Below are 15,788 nucleotides of genomic sequence, written 5' to 3'. Positions count from 1 at the left end.
CTACAGAGACAGCGGAACGATAACTACAGAGACAGCGGAACGATAACTATATAGACAGCGGAACGATAACTACAGAGACAGCGGAACGATAACTACAGAGACAGCGGAACGATAACTACAGAGACAGCAGAACGATAACTATAGAGACAGCAGAACGATAACTATATAGACAGCAGAACTGATTTCCACACAAACATTGGGATTTTAAAGTAGTTTATTTGCTTGAACCACTTTTGTTTTATTCAACACCAATAAAAGTTACATTTTATTGATACCCAGTATATAGGTAGCCACTGCACACGCCCCCCAGTAGATAGGTGGCCACTGCACACGCCCCCCAGTAGATAGGTGGCCACTGCACACGCCCCCCAGTAGATAGGTGGCCACTGCACACGCCCCCCAGTAGATAGGTGGCCACTGCACACGCCCCCCAGTAGATAGGTGGCCACTGCACACGCCCCCCAGTAGATAGGTGGCCACTGCACACGCCCCCCAGTAGCTAGGTGGCCACTGCACACGCCCCCCAGTAGCTAGGTGGCCACTGCACACGCCCCCCAGTAGCTAGGTGGCCACTGCACACGCCCCCCAGTAGCTAGGTGGCCACTGCACACGCCCCCCAGTAGCTAGGTGGCCACTGCACACGCCCCCCAGTAGCTAGGTGGCCACTGCACACGCCCCCCAGTAGCTAGGTGGCCACTGCACACGCCCCCCAGTAGATAGGTAGCCACTGCACACGCCCCCCAGTAGATAGGTAGCCACTGCACACGCCCCCCAGTAGATAGGTAGCCACTGCACACGCCCCCCAGTAGATAGGTAGCCACTGCACACGCCCCCCAGTAGATAGGTAGCCACTGCACACGCCCCCCAGTAGATAGGTAGCCACTGCACACGCCCCCCAGTAGATAGGTAGCCACTGCACACGCCCCCCAGTAGATAGGTAGCCACTGCACACGCCCCCCAGTAGATAGGTAGCCACTGCACACGCCCCCCAGTAGATAGGTAGCCACTGCACACGCCCCCCAGTAGATAGGTAGCCACTGCACACGCCCCCCAGTATAGTGCACATAATTTTGCACTTACAGAAGGCTCCTTCCATGAGGTTTCTGTTTACTATATTGCACATGCATCTGTAATAATATCCTTCTATACCTACGAAATGGACCGCCAGGAATTGTGCCGATTTCCCCTTTTGGCACCTCTATGGCAAGTGGCAGTGGGCCGTGCAGAGCATTCCTGTGCACTACCGGTAGCCTGCGGCGGGAACTGAGCCAAGCCAGACCCGGAGTAGAAAGGTCAAAACAACCTCTGCTGGATATTTCCGTAACCCAATAGATCCAGGGGCAGGGTTCAATCATACACAGATGCACCAAGTGAAACCAGAACTGAACTTACATGCCGAGTTCTGTTCCGGTTGCTGAGCGTTGGGGCTGGATGTTCCAGCAAACACACAACGCAAGTTGGACACATCAAACTTGCTTGCGGGCAATAGGCCTGACAATGACCTCCGGAAAAGATTAGCGCTATTTTAGTGGCGGGGAGGAGGTGTGCGGGTTAGTTCTCCGGACTTGTGGCTGCACGTAACAAGGGGAATCTTCGCAAATCCTTCTTTCCCGGCAGCAAGGGTTGAGCTTTGCCGAGATTGTTGATGGTGAGGAGAAAGTTTATAGCTTACAAAGCCCTCAACCCAGTCGTCCTCCTTACCCGTCATGTCAGCTGGTGGAAGATCAGGCTCACTTACCTCCAAGGAGAAGTCTGGAGAGGGGTTACATGGAGAGCTCCAGCGTCTGCTAGAACCAGCACTGCCCAGCGGCTTCACTCCCTCCTCTCATCACCGACCGCTGCAGAAGAGAGGAAGCGTAGGCCTCGCTTCAGCGCCCCTTCATCGTAGCTCCCCGGGTGGTGGCAGGGCAGCACACACTTACCATGGCTGTTATGTAACAATCTACCGTATTTTTCAGACTATAAGTCGCACCGGATTATAAGGCGCACCATCAATAAATGCCTGCTAAAACATCTAGGTTCATATATTTAAGTGTACCGGATTATAAGGTGCACCTGATTATAAGGATGAATGACCAGCAGGTGGCAGACCTGTGCACAGTACAAGGCAGCTGTTGTCTGTAAGTACGGTTCATATATAAGGCGCACTGGACTATAAGGCGCACCTGATTATAAGGATGAATGACCAGCAGGTGGCAGACCTGTGCACAGTACAAGGCAGCTGTTGTCTGTAAGTACGGTTCATATATAAGGCGCACTGGACTATAAGGCACACCTGATTATAAGGATGAATGACCAGCAGGTGGCAGACCTGTGCACAGTACAAGGCAGCTGTTGTCTAAGTACGGTTCGTATATAAGGCGCACTGGACTATAAGGCGCACCTGATTATAAGGATGAATGACCAGCAGGTGGCAGACCTGTGCACAGTACAAGGCAGCTGTTGTCTGTAAGTACGGTTCGTATATAAGGCGCACTGGACTATAAGGCGCACCTTTGATTTCTGAGAAAAGGATCAAAGGATTTTTTGTGCAGCTTACAGTCCAAAAAATATGGTACTCAGCTTTGTAGATGCATTAATACACAAATAAAGTGACATTCAGATTTCCCCAAAATGAGTTTGACACCACTAATCTACCCAATCGCTATGATAGACTAACAAATGGAATCTATGAAAAATTTTGGATTTTATGGTGATATAATGTATTTTCTACTATTTTGTACGGTAACTTTATGGGGGCCGTTCCTGGCAATAAAACAATGCCATGGCCGGATGATGGGAAATAAACTGGCTATACCGTATGAGGTTATTGAACCCGTGCTTATCCAGTGCCCCACCCACAACCTCTTCGCTGCCGATGCACAATAAGAGAATCGCAACAAATTAGCACAAGAACTTTATTACAAATATATTCCGCTAAAAATACAGAAAAGTCAGTTTAGTTAAACCAAAAACACCAACAAAATATAAAAGTAATAAAATCAGTTACAAAAAAACAAAAACAAATAACCTTCGCTCCCGGAAGGTCAGCGTCATCCGCATTCCAGGTAACGTCGTGAGAGGGAAGACGGATGCAACTATCAGCAGATAGCTATTATAGTCCTATAATCCTCACCCACAGGATCTACAGTCCTGTCATCTAGATACATCAGTCTCAAGGTTTTCTTACTAAAGTGGAAGGAGCCGCCCTTTCCATGGATAAGCCCCATCCCATGACCCATTATAGTCAGTGGGTTTCTCCTGACATGAATGTTTAGCATGGTCGCACTGCTGCAGCAAATTCTACATCAGTATTCAGTATCATCACAGAAATTTAGATAATTGTTTTGTTTTTGAAGTTAAAAAATGATTTTTCCACGGTAATTGGTTTTACCATAAACCTCCACAACGGCACAGAAGGTCCTCACAGCCTCCCTAGTATGAGAGATGACATATTTCTCTCCAGACGCCATCTTGTTCACTGCCATCTCATGATTCAGACACCATTTTGTGTAATCTGCCTAGAGATACTTTGTCCTTGCTGCGGTTACCTTAAAGTTGCCGGTTTTGACTAGCGGGAGGTCTTTGCATTACATTTAGTGATAAAACCCCTGTTTCCCTTGAGAAGAGGCTTGTTACAAGAAAAGATACATTTCCCAAAATAATGTTGATGAACTCTAAAGGGGTGGTGCTCAAAGTATATTCAAGCTAACCTATAGCATTTCTATCAACTTCTGCAAAGCCTTTCTGTTTTCTATATATACGGCTACGCGCCTTGAATATAAGGTTAATGGAGTGCACCTTATGACCAGGTGTCTGTGTCTTTCTGTGCTGCTTATCCTAGGACTGGGAACGAATACCTATTAATTTGGAAATTACCTTACAAGTTAGTGAGGGTTGTTGGAGCCCTGGATGAAAATCTCTAACACTAGAAACAGGAATCGACATGGAACAATTTACAAGGGCCCTAGTTCCCAGAAAAATAAAAAAGGACCTCAGAATTGCTTAAAATTTAAGTTTTCCACAACATCATTGACAGGAGAATTAACAGACAAACAGAGATTGAGGGCAAATAAGTTAAAGGTCTTCCCATAGGACTGCCCTGCTGAGCTGTCCCACAGCGGCCGCACAGGCCTTGAGGATGAGGCGGTCCTGGGAGAATGAGTCTTCAAGTTTTGTGGGGGATCCTTACTTTCCAGCTAGTGACACAAAGCTACGGTCAGTTTATTCACCTGGATATACAACTATCTGCTGTACCATTACAGTGCACGTTGTTGAAGGTCAACCAGTGATAGACCCCTTTAATTCACATGTATAGATGCCGGGGTACAAAACCGTACACTGGAAAGACAGAGGTGTCTCAAGAGCAGAAAACAGGGCGAACAAGTTGTAAGATACCCGGAAATGAGAATGTAAGAGGGGTCTGTAGAGGTGGTGTTATGGTAAACCTTGCTGATAGATCAAATCCTGTCATTTTGTCTTATCTTGTCTTATTTTACTAAAAAGTACTGTAATAGAAACAATGAACTCAAGATGGCGCCGGCATTGTGGACCACAACCCAAAACATCAAGGCTAAAGAATTTCAGAAATGCACTATGATGACATCAATGTGCGACAGCAGGGAGGTTCTCCGATCAAGAGACTTCATAAGCTGGGAACTCTGATGTTATGATTAGTATTCTCCTCCCTCTTCTGCTTCTTTCCTATTTTTCTATATAGACTGATATAACAAATAAAGCTTGCGCAGTGCTGATTTGCCCCGGGCAATGGCATAAGTGAGACTTGAATCAGCAGTAGTCTGAGTCATTCCTTACAAGATGCTTATTCATTAGAAACACAGCCAACGCACACTAAAAGAGCAGATCTTAAATCCTACCCCAACAGTGGAGACAGCCTTCACTTGAGGATCTTGACAAAGGTCCATCTACTTGCTCAACATCTTACTGTTCATTTTAAATTAGGAAGGGGAATACTGAGGGTCTCCAAAACCCAAGGGTCTCCTTGATAATGTATTGCTAATCATTGACATCTCTTACCACGCTTAACAGCTAAGGGACCGCCGACTTCCATTGTCCAAAGCCGTATCGACACCCAAAACAATCTACACAGCAATTGAACCTCACTACATCTACAAATACTTTCCACGTCAGTCTTCAGGATCTATGAATTCTGGTAGGGCTATATATATATATATATATTAGTTAGGAACCTATGGAACAACGTGTAGAATTCACAAACATTTATATACAGGTGCCAGCTGTCTTGGCATTTCCATATCTGGATGGTAGAGTATAGTCACCATCACTTGGTGGCCATTTCCACGTCAGGTATGTACCTGAACCTCCTGTAGGTGTCATTGACATCGAATCTTCTGGTGCTGGATACGTTTGCACAGCCGAATCTTCCAACTCATATAAACTGTGTCACCTTCCGGTGTGTTCTCCGATGAATAATAAGGCCGGGTCTCTGGGCAAAACATTTTCCACATTCGGTACATAGATGTGGTTTCTCACCCGTGTGTATAATCTGGTGGTTGACTAGATGAGACTTGCGTGCAAAACATCTTCCACACTCGGGGCACTGGAATGGCTTTTCGCCCGTGTGGATTATCTGGTGCTTTCCAAGATGTGACTTGCGGGCAAAACATTTCCCGCACTCGGCACACTGGAACGGCCTCTCACCTGTGTGAATTCTCTGGTGTTTGGCGAGTCCAGACTTGTCTGTGAAGCATTTGCCGCATTCAGGGCAGGGGAAGGGCTTCTCTCCCGTGTGGATTCTCTCATGTTTAATCAGGTCAGCTTTATACGTAAAACTCTTGCCACACTCGGCACACTGGTACGGCCTCTCCCCCGTGTGGATTCTCTGGTGTTTGGTGAGGCCAGAGTTGTCGGTAAAACATTTTCCACACTCTCCGCAAGGAAAGGGCTTCTCTCCTGTGTGAGTTCTCATGTGCTTGATAAGATATGAATTGTGTGTAAAACACTTATCACACTCGGTGCAGGTAAAGGGCTTCTTGGTCACATGAATTCTCTGAAGGTCTAAAATACCAGGGTTTGGGTTAAAATGCTTAATATATTCCGAATAAGGAAACATGTTATTTCCAGCACAAGCCTTTATGAAATCTGACATATCGAGAAAGCCTTCCTCATGATGGGATGGATTACATGGTAGCGATGCGCTGTGAAGTGCCGGGTGGATATTTACAGACATGGGGTTTCCTTCCCATGGATCGGCTGCGATGTCGTCGTTGTCATCATCATCATCTATTTCGCAGTCTGGAGATGAAATGACGTGCGCCTCCAGAGACTGTCCGCTGTCATGGTCATCTGAAGATAATTCACAGAGTTATAAAAGACCAGCAAAGACCATCAGACACAGAACGCGTCAATGTCATCCTTACAACTGGGCAGAGGTTAGAGTCAAGGAGATTTAATCCACATTTCCTGGTCGTCCTTCGCAGCAGCACACAACACAATGGACCACATCTATTAAGCTGGTAGCGCTGTCCAGGATGGCGATATCCCGGACAGCCGAGGTCCACTTCATCCTACCTTTTGTTCATTGGTAAGGCATTATCTCTACCTGTTTGTGTGCATTACCTATGTTTATGCATGTAAGCAACTGTGTGCTACCTTACACCCGTTGCCTTTATTATATGTACCATCTGTCCTTACCCATCACATGTGCATACCTTGTCCATGTGTATTTCCTCCTATGTCTGCCCGGGGTGACGACTTTCTCATTTGTTGTCGCCGCCTTGCACTGTCATTCCCCCTCAGCATTGCCTGAGGATGTTCATCCGGCTTTTATTATTGTGTCTTAAATTGCCATCAATAAAGTATTTTTTACTACAATTATTCAGACTCAATTTGGTCTTTCATAGTGCTTCCTTTTACCCCTTTTTCCCTGTCCCTCCTTAAAGGGGTACCTTTTGTTTTTGTGTATGCTCATGGGAAGCCTCTCTTTGGTGTGTTACTTACCATACCGGTCCGACCCACGCACTATTACGTACCACATGGATCTGGACTTACTTGGTATATAGGTTTGATACCTTCATCTCCCTTCTCTCTCCCTTCCTGATTCTCCTGTTGTTTTGTTGTAGTGGTGCTCTCAGAGGAGAGGCAGAAGAATCTAAACCACTGAAACTGGCTGTTGTTATCAGGGGTGTATACTGAACTCCAGGGGTATTATGACAGCATCTCTTACCATTAGATCAGCAGTGTGAGGAATAATAAGTATGTGGATAACAGATCAGCAGTGTATGGTGTATAATCTACATTCTATCCACTGAAGAGACAGAACAGAGCTGCACTGGGAAGAAGATGGGATAATGGACTTAAATGTTACCGATCACCACTAGCTCTATTTTCACAAAAAGAGCTAGTGACAGGTTCCCACAGAGCTCTATTAACTGTGTTTTGTGCTGCTGTGAAGGACGACCAGGAAAAGCAGAATTATAATTACGCTATTCTTCTTTCCTGTAGTCCAAGCAGCAGCACAAGACTATTTCCCTCCCTTTTTTATATAAATCTTTTGTCTAGATAATAACACGAGAGATGGGGCTTAGTGAGCGTATATGGCTACCTGCTACCAAATTAATACCTGTTGTCATCTGTCCTACCAGTAGCTGGGGTTGTAACCTATTGGGGCTTATTTACTAAGGGTCCCGCGGACCGCACTTTAGTCGGATATTTCGACATTTTAGGATTTGCGCCGCTGGGACTGACATTTAGAAGGGGATTTTGGTGTATACGCGATCGGATTTTGGCGCAGCGCCAACGGGTTTCATGCGACACAAATCGGGGGGGATGGTGTCGGCGGGCCGTCAGACAAACCGCGGGATTAAACTTAAAATTGTGTCGCATACAATGCACTTACATGCACCGGGAGGAAGATGGTGAACTCCGGCGGACCTGATCGGGGAAGCGACAGAATATCGGGCACACTTTCTTATTAAATCGCGGCACAGTGTATTGTCGCCGGACAATGCACTTTCGGGAACTCCTCCGGACCAGGTAAGTAAATGTGCCCCAATATGTTGTGTGCTGCTACTGCTGGGAATACAGGAAAGAATTATAGCGCAAGAATAATGATTTTTGTTTTTAAAATGAAGATCCTGCACCGTCAAATACAAAGACGGATTTCCCTCATGACTGAAAGAATCCATTGGCTGTACCACAAAGTAAGTCTGGATGTACAGGCGGACTGCGAAATAGGAGCAAGCGCTCACCTGTGCCGATATCGGTCGTGATTTCTTCCTCCTTGATAATTACGCGGGACTCTTCACTCTCTTTTTTAATATCGTCTTCTATTATGACGATCTGGTAATCACTAGGGCTTTCATCCTAGATTAAAGAGAAAAAAAAAAACACACTGACTGCCGCTGTATGGAGGGGGATCCTGGAGGCTGGTCAGAAGTGTAGGGGCTTTTCACACTAAACTATGCCAACTATGTTCATTCATCAGGGATCAGATAGCATCAGTCCACCTCCTGGGCCAGGGTACTTACCTTTTGATCGGTTAGGTGGTCTACAGGAAAATCTTGAGAATAATGAGGTCGAAAACATCTATCTGGCAGCATTCTCTTACTCCCTGAGGAGACACACAGCGACTGATCACATGGTGTATATGTAATCAGATTACGGATAAGGGGTCCTCAAAACTGGTCTCCATCATAAATGAAAGTCTCCCCTTACCAGCTGATGTTTGGGGATAATGGTCCTTCATCCTGACCTTGTGTCCTTGTAAATGCCCCCGTTCCTAATAAGAGAAGAAAGGCTTGATATCCTGACATTTCATAAGAGGCCCACAATGACACAGTCATCACCCAGACACATCACCCCTCGTGTGTAATAGTATATAATGTCCCAGCATCACTCACCTCTCCACTCAGCAGCTCCAGGATCTTGTTGGTAACTTCAAGGATCTTCTTATTTTTTTTACCATGTTTGAATAAACGAAGTGGAGGATCGGTGATGGGGTCCAGGGTAATGCTCAGTCTTCCAGATTCTGTCTTGATGGCTGTGAATTTCTATAAAGACAACAATAGGTGAGAGGATAAGAATAAACCATGCAGAGGATAGAGGAGACCGATTCTCTCAGCACTCAGGTGATGTCATGTGATATATTACCCAGAATCCCTCACCTCTCCAGTCAGCAGGTAGATGATCTCCAGGGTGAGGTTAAGGATCCTCTCAGACATACGACTCTTGTGCTTTGCCATTTTGGTTGGAGCTTCAGATGATGAATATAAGATCAGTTAGAAGGAAGCCTGCAATACAGATAAACGCGCCCATCACTGCAACGGAAGACAAGATCAGTCACTAGAGAGAGGCTGCCGTTATCTGTCATATTATGGAGAGGGGAGTTATTTATCGAGGATGGGAGTAGAGAGAGGGGTTAAGAGGTAACAGAGGCACTACCCTCTCACACTGCCAATTCCCATTGTTGCATGTCGTCAGTTCTTAACCCCTTGCAGTCTCCTCCTCCTGTATTATATATATATATACACACATACATATATACAGGCGGTCCCCTACTTAAGAACACCCGACTTACAGACGACCCCTAGTTACAAACGGACCTCTGGTATTTGTTAATTTTCTGTACTTTAGCCCTAGACTATAATAATCAGCTGTAACAGTTATCTCAGGCGTCTGTAATGAAGCTTTATTGTTAATCCTGGTTCTTATGACAACCCAACATTTTTAAAATGAAATTGCCACAGAGACCAAAAAAATTTGTCTGGAGTTACAATTATAAAGTATGCAGTTCTGACTTACATACAAATTCAACTTAAGAACAAACCTACAGACCCTATCTTGTACGTAACCTGGGGACTGCCTGTATAGACACAGGACACCACAGTCTCCTCCTGTATATATATATACACACACACACACTCACCGGCCACTTTATTAGGTACACCTGTCCAACTGCTCGTTAACACTTAATTTCTAATCAGCCAATCACATGGCGGCAACTCAGTGCATTTAGGCATGTAGACATGGTCAAGACAATCTCCTGCAGTTCTCCCGAGCATCAGTATGGGGAAGAAAGGTGATTTGTGGCCTTTGAACGTGGCATGGTTGTTGGTGCCAGAAGGGCTGGTCTGAGTATTTCAGAAACTGCTGATCTACTGGGATTTTCACGCACAACCATCTCTAGGGTTTACAGAGAATGGTCTGAAAAAGAAAAAACATCCAGTGAGCGGCAGTTCTGTGGGCGGAAATGCCTTGTTGATGCCAGAGGTCAGAGGAGAATGGGCAGACTGGTTCGAGCTGATAGAAAGGCAACAGTGACTCAAATCGTCACTCGTTACAACCAAGGTAGGCAGAAGAGCATCTCTGAACGCACAGTACATCGACCTTTGAGGCAGATGGGCTACAGCAGCAGAAGACCACACCGGGTGCCACTCCTTTCAGCTAAGAACAGGAAACTGAGGCTACAATTTGCACAAGCTCATCGAAATTGGACAGTAGAAGATTGGAAAACGTTGCCTGGTCTGATGAGTCTCGATTTCTGCTGCAACATTCGGATGGAAGGGTCAGAATTTGGCGTCAACAACATGAAAGCATGGATCCATCCTGCCTTGTATCAGCGGGTCAGGCTGGTGGTGGTGGTGTCACGGTGTGGGGAATATTTTCTTGCCACTCTTTGGGCCCCTTGGTACAACGCCACAGCCTACCTGAGTATTGTTGCTGACCATGTCCATCCCTTTATGAGCACAATGTACCCTGTAACATCTGATGGCTACTTTCAGCAGGATAATGCGCCATGTCATAAAGCTGGAAGCATCTCAGACTGGTTTCTTGAACATGACAATGAGGTCACTGGACACAAATGGCCTCCACAGTCTCCTCAGAGATTTTGCTCCATAGTGACATGATGGCATCACACAGTTGCCGCAGATTTGTCGGCTGCACATCCATGATGCGAATCTCCCGTTCCACCACATCCCAAAGATGCTCTATTGGATTGAGATCTGGTGACTGTGGAGGCCATTTGTGTCCAGTGACCTCATTGTCATGTTCAAGAAACCAGTCTGAGATGATTCCAGCTTTATGACATGGCGCATTATCCTGCTGAAAGTAGCCAACAGATGTTACAGGGTACATTGTGCTCATAAAGGGATGGACATGGGCAGCAACAATACTCAGGTAGGCTGTGGCGTTGTACCAAGGGGCCCAAAGACACCATGACACCACCACCACCAGCCTGACCCGCTGATACAAGGCAGGATGGATCCATGACACCACCACCACCAGCCTGAGCCGCTGATACAAGGCAGGATGGATCCATGACACCACCACCACCAGCCTGAGCCGCTGATACAAGGCAGGATGGATCCATGCTTTCATGTTGTTGACGCCAAATTCTGACCCTACCATCCGAATGTCGCAGCAGAAATCGAGACTCATCAGACCAGGCAACGTTTTTCCAATCTTCTACTGTCCAATTTCGATGAGCTTGTGCAAATTGTAGCCTCAGTTTCCTGTTCTTAGCTGAAAGGAGTGGCACCCGGTGTGGTCTTCTGCTGCTGTAGCCCATCTGCCTCAAAGTTTGATGTACTGTGCTTTCAGAGATGCTCTTCTGCCTACCTTGGTTGTAACGGGTGGCGATTTGAGTCACTGTTGCCTTTCTATCAGCTCGAACCAGTCTGCCCATTCTCCTCTGACCTCTGGCATCAACAAGGCATTTCCGCCCACAGAACTGCCGCTCACTGGATGTTTTTTCTTTTTCGGACCATTCTCTGTAAACCCTAGAGATGGTTGTGCGTGAAAATCCCAGTAGATCAGCAGTTTCTGAAATACTCAGACCAGCCCTTCTGGCACCAACAACCATGCCACGTTCAAAGGCCACAAATCACCTTTCTTCCCCATACTGATGCTCGGTTTGAACTGCAGAAGATTGTCTTGACCATGTCTACATGCCTAAATGCACTGAGTTGCCGCCATGTGATTGGCTGACTAGAAATTAAGTGTTAACGAGCAGTTGGACAGGTGTAGATAATAAAGTGGCCGGTGAGTGTATATACACACAGGACACCACAGTCTCCTCCCCCTGTATTATATATATATATACACACAGGACACCACAGTCTCCTCCTCCTGTATTATATATATATATACACACAGGACACCACAGTCTCCTCCCCCTGTATTATATATATATATACACACAGGACACCACAGTCTCCTCCCCCTGTATTATATATATATATATACACACACAGGACACCACAGTCTCCTCCCCCTGTATTATATATATATATACACACAGGACACCACAGTCTCCTCCCCCTGTATTATATATATATATACACACAGGACACCACAGTCTCCTCCTCCTGTATTATATATATATATACACACACAGGACACCACAGTCTCCTCCTCCTGTATTATATATATATATACACACAGGACACCACAGTCTCCTCCCCCTGTATTATATATATATATACACACAGGACACCACAGTCTCCTCCTCCTGTATTATATATATATATACACACAGGACACCACAGTCTCCTCCTCCTGTATTATATATATATATACACACACAGGACACCACAGTCTCCTCCTCCTGTATTATATATATATATACACACAGGACACCACAGTCTCCTCCCCCTGTATTATATATATATATACACACAGGACACCACAGTCTCCTCCCCCTGTATTATATATATATATACACACACAGGACACCACAGTCTCCTCCCCCTGTATTATATTTATATACACACACAGGACACCACAGTCTCCTCCTCCTGTATTATATATATATACACAGGACACCACAGTCTCCTCCTCCTGTATTATATATATATACACACACAGGACACCACAGTCTCCTCCTCCTGTATTATATATATATACACACAGGACACCACAGTCTCCTCCTCCTGTATTATATATATATATATATATATACACACACACAGGACACCACAGTCTCCTCCTCCTGTATTATATATATATATACACACAGGACACCACAGTCTCCTCCCCCTGTATTATATATATATACACACACAGGACACCACAGTCTCCTCCTCCTGTATTATATATATATACACACAGGACACCACAGTCTCCTCCTCCTGTATTATATATATATATATATACACACACACAGGACACCACAGTCTCCTCCTCCTGTATTATATATATATATACACAGGACACCACAGTCTCCTCCTCCTGTATTATATATATATACACACACACAGGACACCACAGTCTCCTCCTCCTGTATTATATATATATATATACACAGGACACCACAGTCTCCTCCTCCTGTATTATATATATACACACACAGGACACCACAGTCTCCTCCCCCTGTATTATATATATATATATACACACAGGACACCACAGTCTCCTCCCCCTGTATTATATATATATATATACACAGGACACCACAGTCTCCTCCTCCTGTATTATATATATACACACACAGGACACCACAGTCTCCTCCTCCTGTATTATATATATATACACACAGGACACCACAGTCTCCTCCTCCTGTATTATATATATATATACACACAGGACACCACAGTCTCCTCCTCCTGTATTATATATATATATATATATACACAGGACACCACAGTCTCCTCCTCCTGTATTATATATATACACACAGGACAGCACAGTCTCCTCCCCCTGTATTATATATATATACACACAGGACACCACAGTCTCCTCCCCCTGTATTATATATATATATATACACAGGACACCACAGTCTCCTCCTCCTGTATTATATATATATACACACAGGACACCACAGTCTCCTCCTCCTGTATTATATATATACACACACAGGACACCACAGTCTCCTCCTCCTGTATTATATATATATATACACACAGGACACCACAGTCTCCTCCTCCTGTATTATATATATATACACACAGGACACCACAGTCTCCTCCCCCTGTATTATATATATACACACACACACAGGACACCACAGCCTCCTCCTCCTGTATTATATATATATATATATATATATATATATATACACACAGGACACCACAGTCTCCTCCTCCTGTATTATATATATATACACACAGGACACCACAGTCTCCTCCTCCTGTATTATATATATACACACACAGGACACCACAGTCTCCTCCTCCTGTATTATATATATATATACACACAGGACACCACAGTCTCCTCCTCCTGTATTATATATATACACACAGGACACCACAGTCTCCTCCTCCTGTATTATATATATACACACACAGGACACCACAGTCTCCTCCTCCTGTATTATATATATATATACACACAGGACACCACAGTCTCCTCCTCCTGTATTATATATATATACACACAGGACACCACAGTCTCCTCCCCCTGTATTATATATATACACACACACACAGGACACCACAGCCTCCTCCTCCTGTATTATATATATATATATATATATATATATATATATACACACAGGACACCACAGTCTCCTCCTCCTGTATTATATATATATACACACAGGACACCACAGTCTCCTCCTCCTGTATTATATATATACACACACAGGACACCACAGTCTCCTCCTCCTGTATTATATATATATATACACAGGACACCACAGTCTCCTCCTCCTGTATTATATATATACACACAGGACACCACAGTCTCCTCCTCCTGTATTATATATATACACACAGGACAGCACAGTCTCCTCCCCCTGTATTATATATATATATACACACAGGACACCACAGTCTCCTCCTCCTGTATTATATATATATACACACACAGGACACCACAGTCTCCTCCTCCTGTATTATATATATATATACACACAGGACACCACAGTCTCCTCCTCCTGTATTATATATATATACACACAGGACACCACAGTCTCCTCCTCCTGTATTATATATATACACACACAGGACACCACAGTCTCCTCCTCCTGTATTATATATATATATACACAGGACACCACAGTCTCCTCCTCCTGTATTATATATATATACACACAGGACACCACAGTCTCCTCCTCCTGTATTATATATATACACACAGGACAGCACAGTCTCCTCCCCCTGTATTATATATATATATACACACAGGACACCACAGTCTCCTCCTCCTGTATTATATATATATACACAAAGGACACCACAGTCTCCTCCTCCTGTATTATATATATATATACACAGGACACCACAGTCTCCTCCTCCTGTATTATATATATATATACACAGGACACCACAGTCTCCTCCTCCTGTATTATATATATATACACACACAGGACACCACAGTCTCCTCCCCCTGTATTATATATATACACACACAGGACACCACAGTCTCCTCCCCCTGTATTATATATATACACACAGGACACCACAGTCTCCTCCCCCTGTATTATATATATATACACACACAGGACACCACAGTCTCCTCCTCCTGTATTATATTTATATACACAGGACACCACAGTCTCCTCCTCCTGTATTATATATATACACACACAGGACACCACAGTCTCCTCCTCCTGTATTATATATATACACACAGGACACCACAGTCTCCTCCCCCTGTATTATATATATACACACACAGGACACCACAGTCTCCTCCTCCTGTATTATATATATATATACACACAGGACACCACAGTCTCCTCCCCCTGTATTATATATATACACACACAGGACACCACAGTCTCCTCCCCCTGTATTATATATATATACACACAGGACACCACAGTCTCCTCCTCCTGTATTATATATATATATATATATATATATATATATATATACACA

The 15,788-nt window shown here is 44.6% G+C and overlaps 1 protein-coding gene across 2 annotated transcripts in view; it reads right to left on the bottom strand.

Moving 5' to 3' along the window:
• Positions 1-2,880: 2,880 nt before the first annotated feature.
• LOC140106104 (uncharacterized) overlaps positions 2,881-15,788 on the bottom strand; it is a 35,986-nt gene continuing 23,078 nt past the window's right edge. The window contains exons 2-7 of one of the 2 annotated variants that reach the window (XM_072130339.1): positions 9,126-9,251; positions 8,862-9,011; positions 8,677-8,740; positions 8,490-8,572; positions 8,211-8,325; positions 2,881-6,306 (exon numbers count right to left, since the gene is read on the bottom strand). In XM_072130339.1, coding sequence (XP_071986440.1) covers positions 5,390-6,306; positions 8,211-8,325; positions 8,490-8,572; positions 8,677-8,740; positions 8,862-9,011; positions 9,126-9,203 — 1,407 coding nt within the window. In that variant the 5' untranslated portion in view covers positions 9,204-9,251 and the 3' untranslated portion in view covers positions 2,881-5,389. Of the gene's footprint in view, positions 6,307-8,210; positions 8,326-8,489; positions 8,573-8,676; positions 8,741-8,861; positions 9,012-9,125; positions 9,279-15,788 lie in introns of both variants that reach the window. The other variant, XM_072130340.1, reaches the window with a different exon arrangement.

Source organism: Engystomops pustulosus, chromosome 11, assembly GCF_040894005.1.
Source record: "Engystomops pustulosus chromosome 11, aEngPut4.maternal, whole genome shotgun sequence".
Lineage (NCBI taxonomy): Eukaryota > Metazoa > Chordata > Amphibia > Anura > Leptodactylidae > Engystomops > Engystomops pustulosus.
Note: the sequence above shows the minus strand (reverse complement) of the source record. Positions and strands in the feature narration are given on the sequence as shown.